The 19302-nt window shown below is 42.6% G+C and overlaps 1 protein-coding gene across 4 annotated transcripts in view; it reads left to right on the top strand.

Moving 5' to 3' along the window:
* The window catches only part of WWC3 (WWC family member 3), a 240276-nt gene that overhangs the window by 68926 nt on the left and 152048 nt on the right, over nucleotides 1-19302 (top strand). For 3 of the 4 annotated variants that reach the window (XM_030201617.1, XM_030201615.1, XM_030201619.1), the window contains exons 2-3: nucleotides 14220-14329; nucleotides 17909-18109. In XM_030201617.1, the coding sequence (XP_030057477.1) occupies nucleotides 14220-14329; nucleotides 17909-18109 (311 nt within the window). The remainder of the gene's footprint in view (nucleotides 1-14219; nucleotides 14330-17908; nucleotides 18110-19302) is intronic. The other variant, XM_030201618.1, reaches the window with a different exon arrangement.

Genomic DNA, 19302 nt, shown 5'->3' with positions numbered 1-19302 from the left:
TCCCTGCAGCAATGACAGCTGTCCTCCTTCCCTTTATTTAAGTGCATCGCCTTTATGTAGCCTCAGGCCCTTCTAGACCTGGTGGCCAACTCAGGTTCAAATAGGACGGCGCAGCCTTATCCATGAGGCTGACCCAGGGTCCAAGAATATTCAGCTTTTTAATACTCGAATATGCAGTACTGTTGATACCTTATTTATTTACTTCCCTGTTCCCAGAGGGCTTACGATCTAAGTTTATACCCAAGGCAATAGAAGGGTAAATGACTTGCTCAGGATCACAAGGAACAGCAGCAGGATTTGAACCAGGCACAAACTGTTAGATCTCTCTTCTCTGTCCTACTACTACTAATCATTTCTATAGCTGTACTAGATGTACACAGCACTGTACACATTATATGCAGGTACTTTCTCTGTCCCTAGAGGGCTCACAATCTAAGCATGCAGGGGAACTGATTTAGTTTCACCAAGTTTATTCTGCTGCCCTCAGTTGAAGGAGGCTTAGATATTTGAGTCACAAATTCTCCATTTTTCATTGGTCTAACTTACTACTAATTTCAACCCCTTCTAAAAATGAAAGTTCTGTTGGATGCCTAATAACGATGCAAACAGAAGGTTATGATCCATGGGCATGATTGTTATAGTGTAGTCGGAGAAAATAAAGAGCAGTAGACTGTGTGAAAGCATTGGATTAACGTGCATGGAATGGTGATTACAACCCTTTATGATACTTACAAGACAACACTGTTTGTCTAAGTAGACTGGGGTGAGCTGCAAGATGAGACAAAGGTTACGTTAGGACTTTTGTGAACTTAGAGATGCCAGATTCTCTTTACAACAGCGTTGTTAACATTTGATGCCTGTGAGGGTTATTACAAAATCTAATCTAATCTTGTAGCAGGAGCTGGAGTGACCTGCTAGCAGAGGTAGTGAGGTCATCACTCTGATGGACTTTTGGGCATGCTTGAGGTGGCAGTGGTGGGGGCGTAGGTGGAAGGTTGAGAGGTTTATGCTTATGTTCATGCCAACTTGATATACCACCCTTTATACCAGATAACTGAGTGTCTTACAAAGGTTGGGTAGAAGATCTGAGGGGAAAGGGGAGCTGGCGATCTATTCAAAGTGGCAAATCTCAACTGGGTAGATTGAGTGGGTCATTTTGGGCTTTAACTGCCAACAGTTTCTATGTTCCTATTCTCTTTTGGAATTTGAAGGAAATGGAAGTCATCTATGGCTTACAAAGAGGTTTCTCCTGGATTTGTTTTTAGTATATCCGTTGTGCTCTCTAAAACAAAATGGCATCAATGCTTGCAGGAATATATGCTGTTCTGAAAGAATATAAGGGATCACAAAAGAGAGGGTAACAGCATACAAGTATAAACAGAAGCACAAGAAAAGCAAACACTGGGCCTTCAGGATTGAGAATAGTGTAAACCTTTATTCCGAAAATGATCCGACACAGGCCGTGTTTTGGCGTGCAAATGCCTGCTTCAGGGGTCAAAAAGATCCTATAGGTCTGCTCATGGACATAAAAGATAAAATAACAATCAGGATATAATTCCCAAAGTATATTGAAAGTCCGTTTAAGCTTAGAAATGCTATTGGCTCTTGCTTTTCTTGTGCTTCTGAAAGAATATAAGCCATCTCAGAGTTTTCTTGGCATTGAGTAACCGTGCTACTACCAGGTGCCATGATGGTCACAGGCTGGTCGCTGTCCTTTACCTCCTAGTTGTTTTGTGTTAAAGGTTCTTGTGGCTTCATAAAACATGGGGTTTTACTTTGGTATTTTTATAAAGATATTTCATGCAATGCAGGAAAGTAAAAAGGTTGTGTAAGAAAAACAAATTCTCTTAGGAAGGTTGAACGCATTCTTCCTTGGTTTAAAGTTGTGCCGCAGGGAGAGAACTGGATGAGACCAGTGTACTGTTTAGATTACTGCTCACAGGGTATGTGTGGGCTGTAGCGGATACAACAAAACAGCTCCATGCCCAGAAACCAGCATCCTTCAGAGAAGTTTTTGCTGGCCTCGGAATGTGCTTTTAACCCGACTACAGCAAGAAAGAGGTAAAAAAAAAAAAAAGGCAATCTACTAGTGCTAACTTCTGGAATACTACATTCTCTGGGTAGGACCTATAACATCAAACTCCCCAAACCCCGGTTTTACCCAGGGATCATCTTTTTGTTGGTTTTCTTTAGATTTATATAAGGATACTGTGTGAGAAAAGGAATAATGACTGAACAAAAACATCTTTTAAAATATATATTTTTTTAAGTTTTTCCTGCTTATCTCCTTCCCTAAGTACTGTATGCCTGAGGAACAAGTGCATTTTCTATTGCTGGGGGGATGGGTGGGGGAACGCAAAGGGAAGTCTTCAAGGTTTATGGCTGGCAGATGTGGCAGCTGAACTTTTTTCCATTCTTGTTGGAGCCAAGCAAATCATATCTTGTACATCCAATCTCTCTCTGTCATCATCAGTTAGATGAAATGAACTTGATTTTCCTATGCCATGATGCTATAACCTGCAACTTAAATTTTTCCTCTTCTAAAAGGGAGTAGTACATAGTTGTATGCATGATCGGCGATGGTCAGTTCATGTAATTTGTTCTGTTCTTTGAGCGGAGCCTTGGGGATCTACCAAAAAGAGGGTACTGGAAGAAGGGTCCCTCTTGTTTTTAAGGAACTTTCTTCAGATAGCCTGCGATCAGCTTTGCTTTTCCAACATTTCTTTCACTTTCTCTTTTCCACCCTGTGCTGTTTGCTGCTAATAATAAATGTGCCAATATAGCGAAAGGTGGACTGAAACCTCGCAGTGAAACTCCATCCATTTTCCAGTCACGTGCAGGGTTGGGTTTGTAGGATAGCAATCATTCTTCATAAATCAAACTCAGGAAATCAAGGTAGAAACAATCGTCAAGTCCCTGATTGTGTCAGCAACCCTTCAGCAAACTTGGTTTAGGAATGATTGGAATGGTAAAGGAGCAAATTCTTTCAGAATCTTTTAAGCAATAATGTCTCTCCTCAGTGCATAAAAATCTGAATACAAAGCAAGGCTCTTCAGGCCCCTTTTACTAAGGCACGCTAATGGATTTAGCGTGTTTTAAATGCAAAGACACCCATAGTTCACCTTAGTAAAAGGGGCTCTAAATGGATTTTTTTATTTTATTTTATTTTATTCATATTTATAATATATCACAAAACAATGTGAAGAAGCAATCGGCATAAATTTTACAGAAAAATACACTACATTAAGGAAACAAAAACTTTTCGGCCTTTCCGACCACTAATAAAGAAAATAATTCCAAGATTTCAAGAATCAAAAAGTAAAGTGGAAATATATAACATACATTAGCTTCCTCTGTTTTCAAACCCCAGCCTACAATTTAGGGAACATAGTAACATAGTAACATAGTAGATGACGGCAGAAAAAGACCTGCATGGTCCATCCAGTCTGCCCAAGACAAACTCATATGTGTATACCTTACCTTGAATTTGTACCTGTCCTTTTCAGGGCACAGACCATATAAGTCTGCCCAGAAGTATTTCCCGCCTCCCAACCACCAGTCCCGCCTCCCATCACCGGCTCTGGTACAGACCGTATAAGTGTGCCCTCCCCTATCCTCGCCTCCCAACCACCACCCCCTCTTCCCCCCAACTGCTCCGCCACCCAATTTCAGCTAAGCTTCTGAGGATCCATTCCTTCTGCACAGGATTCACGTCCACCCTCGCATCAAGAAATTCTTTAAGCTGTTTTGGTTCCATAAACTGAAATTGTTTACCCTCAAGCATTACAATACAAATACAAGGAAAACGCAACACAAAATTTGCCCCCAATGCCACAACTCTGGGTCGTAGTTCTAAAAAAGCCCTACGCCGCACCTGTGTAGGCTTTGAGAGGTCAGGAAAAATTCGGACTTTTGAGCCAAAAAACAGTCTTTCTAAGTGTCTTAGGGAAAGTCTTAATACAGCATTTCGATCTGGCTCCAAGACAAAAGTGACCAGCATAGTTGACCTTTGAGTAATAATTTCCAATGAAGTTTCCAGGAAAAAAGTAAGATTCATTCCCTCTCCCATCACAGAGGGATTCTTCTCCGTCTCCTTAAAATTCCAGATATAATAAGCTCGTGTGAAGGGGGGTAGTGTATCCTTGTCCATTCCTAGTATTTCAATCATATATCTCTTAACCATTTCTAATGGGGAAATTAATGGTGATTTGGGGAAATTAAGAAACCTAAGGTTAAGAAGCCTTCTAACCTGGTTCTCCAGGTACTCTAAACGTTTATGCAGGAAATTATTGTCCTTAACCAAAGCCGTTTCCAAAATCCCCATTTCATGAATCTTAGTATCCACATTTTCCATTTTTAAGGAGTGCTGTGCAGTCACTTGCGCTTGAGTCAGAGCAGCCTCAGAAAGAGTCTTAATATCAGAAGTGTTTTCTTTCAAATTATTTTGCATAGTGGATTGAATGTTGTAAATCATATCCCACAGTGACTCAAGTGTCACTATAGCAGGTCTAACCACGCCAGTTACAGGTAAGGAAGAGTGAGACTGAGTCTCATTGCGAGCAAGTTTAGAAACAATATCTTGTGGTAGTACCTTCAATGCTAATTGAATTTGTTGTTTTCGACCCTGGGATCCAGTCTCCGCCGCTGCAGTCCTCCCCTCGAACAGGTCTGGTCTTACCCCTTCGGTGTCCATCTCTGTTCGAGCTGCCTCAAGCAATTCACTTCCTGGCTGCGGTGGTGCTATGCATTCCACGGGGCTCAGGGAAGCCCCGTTACCGCTCTCTATCGACGTCAACGCGTCGACAGTGGCAGATGGGGTCGATGTGCCCAGAGGACTCGGCTGCTGTTTGGAAAATTGCAATGTCGTCTGCCTCAATGATGAAGCGGCTTTGGGAGCCGAGGGGTGCTCCTTAACCTTTCCCCTCCACTTCCCCATTATCAACGACGAAGCGAAGGCACCAAAAAAGGTAAAAGACAAGAGCAACTTCCAGGAGCAAACTCGAGAGCTTCTGTTCAAAGCGCCATCTTGGAATCGAGCACCTGATTTTCATCTCTAAATGGATTTTTATTTATTATTTTATGGCATTTGTATCCCACATTATCCCACCTCTTTGCAGGCTCAATGTGGCTTACATTTCGTCATGGATACTGGAAATAGCATTGAATATACATTTGGTTTACAGAGGGTTTTGTGTTACATGGTAGTGAGATATATGAGGGCGTTAGAGCAGACAGATAAAGTTGTTTTGTTTTACTTTATTTATACATTTCAGTTGAAACAAAGAAATCACAACGAAAGTTTTGAAATGCACAAGGAAACAAAAATTGCATATACAATTCAAAAATGCAATAATCCACGGAGGGAAAAGGTCAAAGTATCAAATAATTCAAAATTCCCTGCTCAACATGCTGGCAAACATGTGACCACTACGGAAAACAGTGCAAAAACCAGCACACAAAAAAAGAAAAAGGCACGGAGTATAGTCTCAAAGCTAAATGCCCCCCTCTTTGTCTCAACAATAGGGACTACAGTACTACTACTACTACTACTACTTGACATTTCTAAAGCGCTACTAGGGTTACGCAGCGCTGTACAATTTAACATAGGACAGTCCCTGCTCAAAGGAGCTTACAATCTAAAGGACAAATGTACAAATCTAAAAAAAAAAAAGTACAAATCTAAAGGACTACAGCAGGTACTATCACAGGCACACTCTCTGTCACTGACAAAAAAATATAATACAAGTGGAGAAAAAAGCCAAATGACATTAAAAAACCTCCAATACTTAATTGGAATTTATCAATTCAAATGCTTTATAATTTTTAGCCTGAATTATCAGTATTAATGTATATTATCACATTATATTAGGGTCTTTGCAAATTTTAAGGCTTAACCATAAACTATCACCACAATGTTCACCAAAAATGATTATTTAAAGAACTACATCTAATCAAGTGATTGTGCTCAGTGAATGGTCACAGTATGTCAGGCAAGAGAGGGGGTCTTTTACAAAGCGGCGGTAAGCCCAGTGTGGGCTTACTGCACGTTAAAACATAACTACCACCAGCCCAATGTGGCCAGCAGCGATAGTTCCGGCTGGAGCGTGCGCCATTTCCAGTGCTCCGAGAAATTTTATTTCCCTAGTGCGGTGCTAACCCGGTGGTAATCGGGCATTGCCGCATGCTGCCTGGTTACCATGGGAGCCCTTACTGCCACAATGGGTGACGGTAAGTGCTCCCCATCGCATGGCCACGCTGTAAGAGTTATCTTAGCTTGTAGCCATTTTGGGGGGCGTTTTACTAGCTGAGGAAAAAAGGCCCTGGCGCGGGGGAAAAATGGCCCCCCTACCGCAGGGCCCTTTTTCCCTGCAGCTTAGTAAAAGGACCCCAGAGTAATTACAAGCCAAATGTGAATGCAAACAAAGTTTAAAAAAATGTTTTTTTATGCCACTCCACAGTGTTTCCAATTGTCTGTCACTCAGGAACCTCTCAGCTGCTCTGTGGTCACCAAATGCACCAATCCCCCTAAAGTAATTTTGTTTTAATAATTAAATTTGTGCTTTGATAAAGCTTCTCTGGGTGCCGCCTAAGATGAATAACAATAACATCAACAAAATACCCCCCCCCCCCACATACACACACTAAACAAATCATCACTGTCTGTAAAAACTTTATAAAAGTCATCCAGCTGATGGCCATAACTCTATCCCGTACAATTTCTAATAAACCCCATATAGTCCTCAATTGCCTCGTCTCTCACTGAATGCTTGCCTCAAAAGTTGAGCTTTTAAACTTCAAAAATGCAACAAATCATAAAGTTGACAAAGTTCCACTGCGGTCCAGAATAGATGAATAATCTCTGCCTAGTATGTTCCTATTTTTGCTTATCTGGGAATTTGAAAAATTAAGGACAATAAGAGTTTTATATAGATTACAAAGTGACGATGGTGGTGACGACAGGATTGAGCTCTTAGAACTTGAGTCTTCAGGTTTACCGCTCTGCTTTTTATCGGCTCCGCTACACTGCCATGTTAGTACTCTATGACAATCGGTATATTATTTCACCTTCTCATCCTTATTTACACATTCTTTCTTTCATTGTTAATAGCTTGAACTCATCCTCCTTTGCTTTTTGTAAGATATGATATTTTTAAGCCACATTCAGGCTTTTGCTTGCATGTCTGTCAGTTGTTGAGGAAGGTTAAATTCCAAGACCGTTGCCAACTTCTCTTAAAGGCGCTAGTTAATGCCAAAATGTTTCATGCATGATTTCCTTACATAACTGTTTTGCCCATATTTGCTGAAATGCATAAATAATGGTTTTGGAGGACTAGGAGAGAAAAGGAATGGAAGGAGCCAAACTCCACACGTCAGGATGTCACAGAATGGCTCGATTTATTGACAAAGAGTCTTCAATATCCAGTTTGTGTATGCAATGTTCCAAAAGATGCAAAAAAAATATATAGTGTGTATATATATATATATATATATATATATATATATATATATATATATATATATATATATATGTATGTATGTATATATATAAGGTATTTCCAAAGACAGATAACTCAACACTGCAGTGTTAAGGCAAAGAAAGTATGTTATTCAGGGGTCCTAATAAAAAGTACTGAAAGTATATGTATTCTACCTAAAAAACAACGCCAAATTTATCACTTTCTTTTATAAAGGAACTGAATTAGCCTGAACAGCATCTCTTTCACCAATGGACTAAGTTCTGTTCTTGACTAAGGGAATTCAGAAATGTAATTGTGTTTTTGCTGAATTAATATGGTCATGGATAGGAAGTGACCACTCACCCACAAGTGCAGTCAAAATAAGCTTTTCATGAAGACTGTTTTCGCAGACCTGGGTCAGAAGACTTCCCTGGGTAGCCGCAACAGTGTTGCTGGAATTCCCACTGTTTTTCAAGTGATGGTTGAAAGTGTTGGACATATTGGAAACTAGGGACTACTACTGTACTTTGAAGCAGATAAACATATTTTCAGCCCAGTGTGGTATATTAGAGGTTTGCCTGTTGTTTACGTCAAGATTAGATGGATAGATATCACTGTTGCAGGCCATTGATAAAGTTTTGTTTTTTTGGCTTTAACTCTACTTATTTTCCTCACTTGAGCAAGGGAATTTAATTACAGCACATAAGTGAGAATAACTTTGCTTGAATAACTAACTGGAGTTATTTTAATGTGCATTGCTCTTGACCTCCGAATAACTGCTTGTTTTAGAACTGGGTCGTAAGTCACTAAGATTGTTTGTCATGAAGAGGCTCTTTTCCTTGTACTTTGAGCATTAGGTGATACAGAGTAAAGCTGAACACACATGACTGGTATATCATAGTTGCCAGTGTTCGTATTGAAGAGGCACTTGATGAAGATAGAACTTTTTTGGTAGTAGCGAATTCTTGCGATACTATAGTTGCGATACTGTACTATATGGTTTCAGACATGTTCTATAGTTTCTCTTGGCCGTCCTTTTAAGGAGGCATCTGTGTTTCTCAAGGAACAATATGGCTTCTAGGCTTTACAGTATAGTAGCTTAGAGCAGTAATTATCAAGCTAGTTTTAGAGACCTACCCAATCAGTCATTGTAGATAGCTTGAACATAGCCACCGAGAGGGGGGTGGGGGGGGGGGGCAAAATTTCCCAGGCCTCCGGGGGGGGGGGGGGGGGGGGGTCTGGGTCTGGGTCTCTCTCTCTCTCCTGCTCCTGATGGGACCCGGGTGATCACGTCCCGACAGGAGCAGGAGAGAGAACTCTGGCACCGGGCCCCCTTCCATTGCCTGCCTAGCAGCTGCAGGGCCCTCAGGCCGCGCATGCTTAGTTTTCAGACTGAGCATGTGCGACCTGAGGAAAGCAGCCGCAGGGGCAGGCAATGCTGGGCAGAGGAAAGAGCCGCGCTGCCTGCAGCTGGCAGAGCCAGCCAAGGTACTTTGGGCGGGGGGTGGGGGTGGCAGTGGCGATGACAATTTTGGGGCGGCGATGGCGATTCAACCCTGGCTCAGTCTCTCGGCGGCCCTGAGCTTGAAAACCTAAGCAACTGGGTTGAGAAGTATCAATTTAGATGCTGGTATGTTGAAGCCATGTATGGGCAAAGATAACCGGTTGAGATTGATGCTTATCCTAAGTAAAGTTTTGGATTGTATATCCAGTCTAAATTATCCAAAGTTGTCTGGTTACTTTTAAGCCTGCTATTTGATTGACGAACATTAACCTGAGTAATTCACCGACAGTGCTTAATGGTGATGCTGACCATCCAAAGTATAAATGTGTCCTGGGACTGCTCTAGGCTCATCTTTTTCTTTTTTTTTTTGTCTGAATAAATTTTGTGCATGCTGTGATATTCCTTGACTAACTGTAGATCGGATGGAGATGGTGGTTGAGATTGAAACAGCAAGGCAGGGCCAGAGTTAGCCTACAAAATTACTTCATATGCACAATTTTTAAAAAATTAGTTCCCTTATTTTCTAACTCCTGTTACTCTATCTTACCTGTCTGTAATATATGTTCCATCTCTGCTTACATTGTGTATTTTATTATATATTGGATTGACATTGTAAGTAATGTGCCACAATGAATACTGTTGTTCGAATGTTTTTTCTGCTGAAATTGTCTATTCTCTATGACCAGATTGTTCTTGCTATACTCTGCCTTGGGTGAATTTCTTCAAAAAGGTGGTAAATAAATCCTAATAAATTATAAATAGATAACATTTGATTATGGACAAGGCTGGCAGTAGGAGGAAGGGGGTATGACCAGGACAATTGCCATAGGCCCCCAGGCTAGAGGGGATTCCAAGCCTGCCTGAAGCTGAAGAAGGCAAAGCTAATGGGCGTTGGAGTCCCCCCTCAACTTTCTACCCTGGGCCTCAGCCATGGCTAACATAGACCCTGATTCATCTCTAGAATGGATGTCTGCATGTACCTCATAATCTTTGGATAGTTCCTATGATGGTCCATTTGTATCACTAAGATGCCTGTATGGGATTCTGGTGAAGACTGGCGCAGAAGGTTCCCAACTTAGATTTATGATGCTGGGAATAACTAAGTTGGAGAAACCTCCAAAATCTTGCACTTGTGTTTGGATGAAATAAATATCAAAACAAAAAGGGGAATCTTAATGATTTTGGTACTTTTGAGCAGCCAGCTGTATTATTGGAATTTTCTTTTGCCAGCACTGCTGCTTTAAATTATACATATCTCATGAGGGACTTAAATCATAGGCAATTATTACACCAGCAAAATGTTCTGTTATTCTATGTACAGAATAAGATTTATGTTTGTGTTTAATATCTAAGCTTGCCTTGCCCCTCCCTCTCCCAGATCCCCAAGAAAGGAACGCTTATAGCGAACATGGTTCAGGAAGTGATGTCTAGACTTAGCATGAGTAATTGTGAACAAGCTGGGTCCCTTGAATTAAATGATAACCACAAACTTCACTTCCACTTTAATCTTCAAATCAGAATGGAGATCCACAATATTAGTGGTTTTATTTTACAAAAATATAACAAGAAGAAGGCTGAACCTAGTCAGTTTAAGTTAATTTTGTCTTCAACTTGAAAATAAATGTGTGACAGAACCTTTTTAAATGATACAAAGAGCCATAGACTTCACTATAGGCATCCATTAAGGGGTCCTTTTGCTAAGGTGCGCCGAAAAATGGCCTGCGCTGGTGTTGATGCATGTATTGGACGCGCACAGGTTCATTTTTCAGCGCACCTGCAAAAAAGGCCTTTTTTGGGCAGAAAATGGACATGTGGCAAGAAAATTGGCATGCGTCCATTTTGGTCCTGAGACCTTACCGCCACCTATTGACCTAACGGTAAGGTCTCACACGTTAACCAGGTGTTAATGGTCTATGTGCGTACAATGCCGATTATTGCCTGGTTAGCACCACGCGCTGGAAAATTTCCGACGCACAGTGGACATGCGAAAAAATGAAATTACCACCCGGGCCACGCGGTAGATCAAAATTGGTGCGTGGACCCACCTACACGGCTAGTCAAAAGGCCCCTAAGCTGCTTTTGATAGCTGAACCTCAGTTCTTTCTGCTCATGCAACAGATTCCAATTGAGCTGTAGACAGAAGAGAAGCAGTATTTCTATATTTTATTTCAGACAAAATTGGGGTTGATTATTCTAGGCATTTTACAAGATATAAGAGAAACTGATCAGCAATAACTTGTGCAACTGCAGTTCTCCTCAAAACATTACCAGTGCCCCATTCATGGTACCTCAGAGAAGGTTTCCCCTTCCTCATTTTAATGCCACCTACTTTAACTCCTCTCAGTCATGGCCTGATGCCTTCATTCAAGGCCCTGTGTTTATATGTCTTGTCTAGTTCCTAAACTGTTAAGAAGTAAGAACCTACATATAAAAATAGGCCACACCTAGAAGTACACACAGTGCAAGAAGGTGCTTATTAGTAGAGTAGGCATTCACAGGGGAGGAGTTTGGATGAAGTACAGGCGGAGTCATAATTTACACACCAACATGTACACCTGCTTCTGAGCAGACATAAATGTCTACGTCTTCAATGCTGGCATGATTTCTGCAGAATGTGAGCTAATGTTTTATAAAGATACATAGGAGCCTATCCTGCTTATAATCGAATGAGAAAAACGCCCAAGTTCCGACCTAAATCGGGAGAAGGACGTTTATCTCACAAAAACAAATAACGCGGTATAATCGAAAGCCGAACTTCGACGTTTTCAACTGCACTCCATCGCGGAAGCGTACAAAGTTGACGGGGGCGTGTCGGAGGTGTGGTGAAGGTGGGACTAGGGCATAGTTATCACCCGAACAGAGATGGGCGCCTTTCGCCGATAATGGAAAAAAAGTATGCGTTTGTAGCTAGAATTTAGGGCACTTTTCCTGGACCCTGTTTTTTCACGAATAAGGCCCCAAAAAGTGCCCTAAATGACCAGATTACCCCCAGAGGGAATCGGGGATGACCTCCCCTGACTCCCCCAGTGGTCACTAACTCCCTCCCACCACAAAAAATGATGTTTCACAACTTTTTATTTTCACCATCAAATGTCATACCCAACTCCCTGGCAGCAGTATGCAGGTCCCTGGAGCAGTTGTTAGGGGGTGCAGTGGACTTCAGGCAGGTGCACCCAGGCCCATCCCCTCCTACCTGTTACAATTGTGCTGCTTAATGCTTATTAGTCGTCCAACCCCCCAAACCCACTGTACCCACATGTAGGTGCCCCCCTTCACCCCTTAGGGCTTTAGTAATGGCGTAGACTTGTGGGCAGTGGGTTTTGAGGGGGATTTGGGGGGCTCAACACACAAGGGAAGGGTGCTATGTACCTGGGAGCTCTTTTACCTTTTTTTTTGTTTTTGTAAAAGTGCCCCCTAGGGTGCCCAGTTGGTGTCCTGGCATGTGAGGGGGACCAGTGCACTACGAATCCTGGCCCCTCCCACGAACAAATGCCTTGGCTTTATTCTTTTTTGAGCTGGGCGCTTTCATTTTCCATTATCGCTGAAAAACAAAAACGCCCAGCTCACAAATTGTCGAATAAAACATGGACATCTATTTTTTTCGAAAATACGGTTCGGTCCGCCCCTTCAAGGACCCGTTCTCGGAGATAAACGCCCATGGAGATAGACGTTTTCGTTCGATTATGCCCCTCCACGCAACTTTATAAAATACGTGAAAAATATTCAGCTTCTTGCCCAATTAACCTCTGTACAGTGCTGAGTACATTTGTTGTGCGCTGTACAGATGATATGCCTTCAACAAGGCATACCACAAAGATCAGCAGCTGTAAATGTGACTCTTCTCCACCTTATGAATATTAGAACAGTCTTCTTTATTATAGATGCTTGTTTACACTCTTTATTATGCTATTCACGCTCTTTATGCAACACTGATTATCTTCCAATCTCTATCTACCAATAACGATACATTGTAAGCCACATTGAGCCTGCAAATAGGTGGGAAAATGTGGGATACAAATGCAATCAATCAATCAATCAATCAATCAATAAATAAATAAATAATTTGTATCAAATGCATGCAAAATTGCTATAAATTCCATCGAGAGTGTTGGAGAAACATTAAAAAGTGATATTTGCAGAATGAAGTTTCGGGCTGGTTCAAATAGTGAAGCATGATATTTCCTGCATCCAAGAATGGCTAAGCAATTCTTCAACTGCTGGAGGAAAAGTCTATAGTCTGCTGTTGAGAGAGATGGAGAAGCCACTGCTTGCCCTGGGATTGGTAGCATGGAATGTTGCTACTATTTGGGGTTCTGAATGGATTGTTGCTGCTGTTTGAGATTCTGAGTGAAATCTTGCTATTCTTTGGGGTTCTACGTGGAATGCTGCTACAATTTGGGTTTCTGCCAGGTACTTCTGATCTGGATTGGCCACTTTTGGAAACAGGATTCTGGGCTAGAAGGACCATTCATCTGACCCATTATGGCTATTCTTTTGTTCTTATATGTCAACACTACATCAGTGGAACCTGGCCGTTTTTATGGTGCTTTGTGACTATGGAAGGGAAAGGGAAATGGCACTTGATATGCCGCCTTTCTGAGGTTTTTGCAACTACATTCAAAATGGTTTACATATATTCAGGTACTTATTTTGTATCAGGGGCAATGGAAGGTTAAGTGACTTGCCCAGAGTCACAAGGAGCTGCAGTGGGAATCGAACTCAGTTCCCCAGGATCAAAGTCCACTGCACTAACCAAGAAAGTTAAAAGGGGGATGTTCCTTAATGATTAAATCATAGAAAGCAGACCTTGGGGCCAGGGGAGTGCAAGAGTGAGCCTTGTTTTACCTGTGATGTGAGTAAATGTCAGTACATTTATGATGAAATGTCCATTTTGCTACAGTGTATACCAGTGTGTGCTTGTTTTCGCTGATTTAACCATTACATTGGCCCTTAATGTCTTTTCATGGAGGTCTCCATATTAAATGAAAATTTGTGAAGCATGTGGCTTCTATTCTTGGTTTGGCACTGACTCTGTAAGCCTGAGAAAATCACTTTTAACTCCCTTTGGGCAGATGTACTAAGTGGCCTCTCCCATTCATTTTGCCTGTCTGCTTTCATGGGCCCATTGCATCAGTTTATCTAGCTAAAGTAATAATTTTTGATAATTTGAATGGCAAGAGTCTTACAGTAAGGAAATGTCTTTCTATGGAACTAAGCAATATAAGAATGTAATAAAAATTTGGCTTTCTTTCCTGCAGAATAACTAAGCCATTAACTTTTGCCGACTGTGTTGGAGACGAGCTGCCTTTAGGATGGGAAATAGTTTACGATCAGCAGATTGGTGTTTATTATATGGACCATATAAATAGTAAGTAACAAAATTGTTTTGGAATACAATATAATAGAAAAATGTGACCTGCAAATGCAAAATGTCTTGGGGGTTGTGACAGAACAGTGTGTTTTAAGCCTGTAAACTGCCTAAATTAATTCGGAAGTATATTTCTCTAGTTTGGCCAGCAGGTGGTGCATGTTTATGCTTAAAGCTGTTAGAGGACTGACCTCTCTTTCTTTTAGTTAGCATACAGATAATAGGAAATGCCTTGCAGGGGTGTAACCAGCTTTTCAAATGTTGTTCTGGTCTTTGGTCTGGAGTTTGAAATTACCCAGCAGTTAGTGGCTTTTGCTTCGGTTTCAGCCTGGGGGAAGAGAGAGAGAGAAAGCTCTTTGCTGAAGCCCTGTAAAAAACAATTATATTTGATAACTGGTGAGCAGCTATATGTCCTGATCTCCCCAGGTACTTTTTAGGAAGTAAATAAATGTTTAGTTAGTGTTATAATTGATCCATATTTCAGTTACCTGTTACTGTTTTTTGATTGCTAATTTTTTTTATATTAATACAATAAACAATTGTTTATTGCCTCTGCCTGCCTGGACTGATAAAGAATCCTGGTGATTTGTGTGTTGGGTCTGTGAGTGCTTTCTGTGAGCTGTGGAACCACTGGGATTGTGGCCCCAGTAACCTTGAAATCACTGGGGATAATTTGAGAGAGACTTGCTCAGAGGCAGTTGTGACCCAGTCGGTGGGAGGAGAGTGCTAGTGTAGAGCACGAGCGGCAGGTGGACCTGAGCAGTGCTGGGGATAGACCCTCTAAGTGGCAGTGGGGTAACTCCAGGCGGTTGACTAGGCGTTTTGTGACAGGGTTCCTTTTACTAAGCTGCGCTAACAGATTTAGTGTGTACTAACGATTAGCATGTGCTAAATGCCATGGAGCCCATAGGAATTTAAAACCGTTAGCATACCCTAGTAAAAGGACCCCCTAGTGATCTTACAAAGAAAGTGTCCCAGTATATATTCAGCCCTATGCAATGAAACAGCAGAGGGTTAGTTAGTTATGTCTCAGTCCCTCAACATTACTGAGCTACATAAATAAGTGGAGAGGTTCTTCCATTGCATCCTTTACTCTTGCTGTAAATATGATATTTGAGGTATCTCAAGGGATATTTTGCTGTGGCTGGAGGAGATTTATATATCATTCATACATCTGTTTTGCACATATGAGGTTTTAGAATTCATTCTTGAGTAGTAGTATTTACAAATATAGCTGTAGTATTATTTATCTTGAAATAGTGTAGAGTGAAAGTCAAATTGCAGCCTGTTTTTTCCTTCCATAGTAGGTGGCTTTCCTTGTTTTTTTTTTTTCATATTTGAAGAAAGAAAAATAAAACTCTAACTTTCTACAGTTTTGTAAGCATCTGATCACCTATTATCTTCTCCATGCACATTTTCTCTAGCTTATAACTGCCCCCCTTCCTTAACAGAGCATGCCTATAGAGTGTGTAAATCTTTGCTGGCCCTAAGAGCTTAAATATTTATGACCATCAGGGTCAGTAATGAAAGATATTGCCACTTTGGGTGCTGCTAACATTTATACCATGTGACCTGCCCCTATAAACTAGCTCCACATTGTACAGCTAAGTTTTATGTGGTAATACTTCTATATCAGAAAAAAATGTCTACATACAAATCCTGCCTCTCACTTCTCTCCCCATCCTTTTGGCTGGATGTTTCCCTCTATCCCTTTATTTATGTTATGCTGTTTCTCATTTACAGTTTTATTTCTCCTCCACGCCATTCTCCCCTGTTTGGTTGTTTAATTGATTGTTCGTTGTTGGTTCTTTTACATTTTATTGATCGTGGTTGTATGTTTTATTTATTGTAAAATTGCCTTGATATTGTTATGTAGCCAGACAGAGGGGTACAGCAGTGGTGACAAGCAGAAGAGAAGAGATGGTGGACATTTTAGGGGGGAGGGGAAGGCAAGGACATCTGAGGTGGGGTAGAAAATAGAAAGGTGCTGTATACTTTCGTGGAGGTATGATAGAAAATGGAGGATGTTGGTCATGGGGGATACAAAATAGAGGAGGATGTTGATTATGGGGGAAAGGTGTAGGAAATGGAGGAGGATGTTGGTCACTGGGGGGAGAGGAAAGGAAATGGGAGGAGGATGTTGGACATAAGGGGGGAGGAGAGGGAGGAAATGGAGGAGGATGTTGGACATGGGGGGAGGTAGGAAATGGAGGAGGATGTTGGACACTGGGGGAAAGGTGATGTAGGAAGTAGAGGAGGATCTGGGCGGAGATAGGAAATGGAAGAGGATGTTGGATACTGGAGAGGTGGGGAATGGAGGGAGGATGCTGGACATCGAGGGAGGGAGGTAGGAAATGGAGGAGGATCTGGGGAGGGAGGGGTAGGAAATGGAGGAGGAGGATGGACACCTGGGGGGGGGGGGGGAAAGGAGAGGTATGAAATGGAGGAGGATCTTGGACATGGGGGGAGGGAAGATAGGAAATGGAGGAGGAGGATGTTGGGCACTGGGGGGGGGGGAGGAGAGAGAAGAAATGGAGGAGGATGTTGGACATTGGGGCAAAGGAGAGGGAGAAATGGAGGAGGATGTTGGATATCAGAGGGGGAGGAAAGGGAGGAAGTGGAGGAGGATGTTGGACATCGGGGGGAAGAAAGGGAGGAAATGGAGGAGGATGTTGGACACGGGGATGAGGTATGAAATGGAGGAGGATGTTGGACACTGAGGGGGGAAGGGATGTAGGAAATGGAGGAGGATGTTGGACATTGGGGGGAGGAGAGGGAGGAAATGGAGGAATACGTTAGACACAGGGTAGGTATGAAAAGGAGGAATATGTTGGAGACTGGGTGGAAGGGGATGTAGGAAATGGAGGAGGATGTTGGACATCGGGGGGGAGGAGAGGGAGGAAATGGAGGAATATGTTAGATACGGGGTGAGCTATGAAATGGAGGAATATGTTGGAGACGGGGGGGAAGGGGATGTAGGAAATGGAGGAAGAGGATCTGGGAGGAGGTATGAAATGGAGGAGGATGTTGGACATTGGGGGGGGGGGGGGGTGGAGGATGTTGGACACCGAGGGAGGGAGGTAGGAAATGGAGAAGGATCTGTGGAGGGAGGGGGTAGGAAATGGAGGAGGATGTTGGACACTGGGAGGTAAGGAAGGTAGGAAATGGAGGAGTATGATGGACATGAGGGGGAGGTAGTAGGAAATGGAAGATGCCGGACAATTATAGGGGAGCATATTGCTGAAAGTTTACCTAGAGCTGTGTTTCCCAAGTCGGTCCTGAAGTACCCTCTTGCCAGTCAGGTTTTCGGGATATCCATAATGAATATGCATGAAAGAGATTTGCATACAATGAAAACAGTATATGCAAATCAATCTCATTCAGTGTGGATATCTTGAAAACATGACTGGTAAGTGGGTACTCCGGGAGTGAGTTGGGAACCCTGACTTAGATCGTGATATACCCTTGGTTTGGCCCTTCTCAGCATTTCTTGCATCTTGATGATAGATTAAGTAAAATGTAGGTACGTGATTGTTTCATGGAGACAGCTTGCTTACTTCTATGGTTTCTCCCTAACAGAGCTCACACAAATTGAGGACCCGAGAGAGCAGTGGCGAAGGGAGCAGGAGCGGATGCTGAAGGAATATTTAATTGTGGCCCAGGAGGCTCTAAATGCAAAGAAAGAGATCTACCAGATTAAGCAGCAGAGGTTTGAGCTGGCGCAGGAGGAGTACCAGCAGCTGCATGAACTGTGTGAGGATAGCCACTCCCATACCAGCTGTACGGCTCGTTTTTTTTTTTGTTACCATTCTGCTGCATTCCTTCCCACCTCCTCCCCCCACCCTACTTCCTTTTAAATTGAACAAACTTCCACTAAGATTGTGTTCCTGTGGCTGATGCTTATCTAAAAGTACACCAACTTTTCAAACACAGGAGATGGAAAGATGTTTGTTTTGTAACCCTATTTTAAAAGGTGCATTGTCTTATATCTGTATTTCTATGTGTGTGTTAAGCACCTAACCCACTTATATATATATATATATATACACACACACACATACTTACACCCCTGAGTTGGTGGGGGGGGGGGGGGGGGGCACATATCTTGGCAGATTGCTGCAGGATAGTCCTTTTCTTGCTGTGCCGTGCATTTGAGGTGGCAGCAGCCTCTTTATCTCCTGTTAGCAGGAAGAAAACAAGTGTTTACCTGCTTCTGCTTTCTATTTTGTTGCCTTCAATTTTTGAAATCCAAACCAGGTACATAGCCAGACCTCGGTGGGTAGGGCACAAAATGTTGCCCTGACAATGCTGCCCCTCACATACATTAGTGGAAATGGCACTCCACCCACAGCCTGCACATTCCCTTGGCAGCCATGCCAGTCCTCGCTCCCACCAGCGCATGCTCAGTTTCCACAAAACTGAGCAAGCATAGGGAAGGGTTGGAGGCCCAATGTGGTGGCTTCTTCCACTGGTGGAGCTTGGGGACCCCTGCAAGCCTGCAGCCTGAATCTAAATTAGGGGGTCCAGGTCCCCCAAGCCCCCCCATAGCAACACACCTGATCTGAACCAAGCAAGGCCCTGTAGTCTCGAAAATATTGAGACTGCAGGTTGAAATCAACAGAGGGTGAGGGAGCAGACAAACTGAGAAGCTTTGCTTTCCTTCTGTGGCAAGGATGGAGAGGAGAGAGAATCATTCAAGGGAGAGAGGAGGATAGGGGCAGTGAGGATAGAGGGGAAGGGTTTAAGGTATTGTGGTGGAGGGACCCCAGGCAGCCTGCAATGGCAGGTTTACTGTTCCAAGTCCAGCACTTCTCTAGGATCAGTCCTGTACATACAGATATTAGTACTGGACACTGTTCCCAGCCACGCAACCCTTAGTAAATGTACACTTTTCAGAACATGGAAGCAAAGTAGGATTGGACCTAGTTAGTAGTCAGACAGGAGACCATCAGGGAAGGGAGGTGATGAGGACT

Source organism: Microcaecilia unicolor, chromosome 4 (genome assembly GCF_901765095.1).
Source record: "Microcaecilia unicolor chromosome 4, aMicUni1.1, whole genome shotgun sequence".
Classification (NCBI taxonomy): Eukaryota; Metazoa; Chordata; class Amphibia; order Gymnophiona; family Siphonopidae; genus Microcaecilia; species Microcaecilia unicolor.
This window is presented reverse-complemented; position numbering and strand designations above follow the sequence as displayed.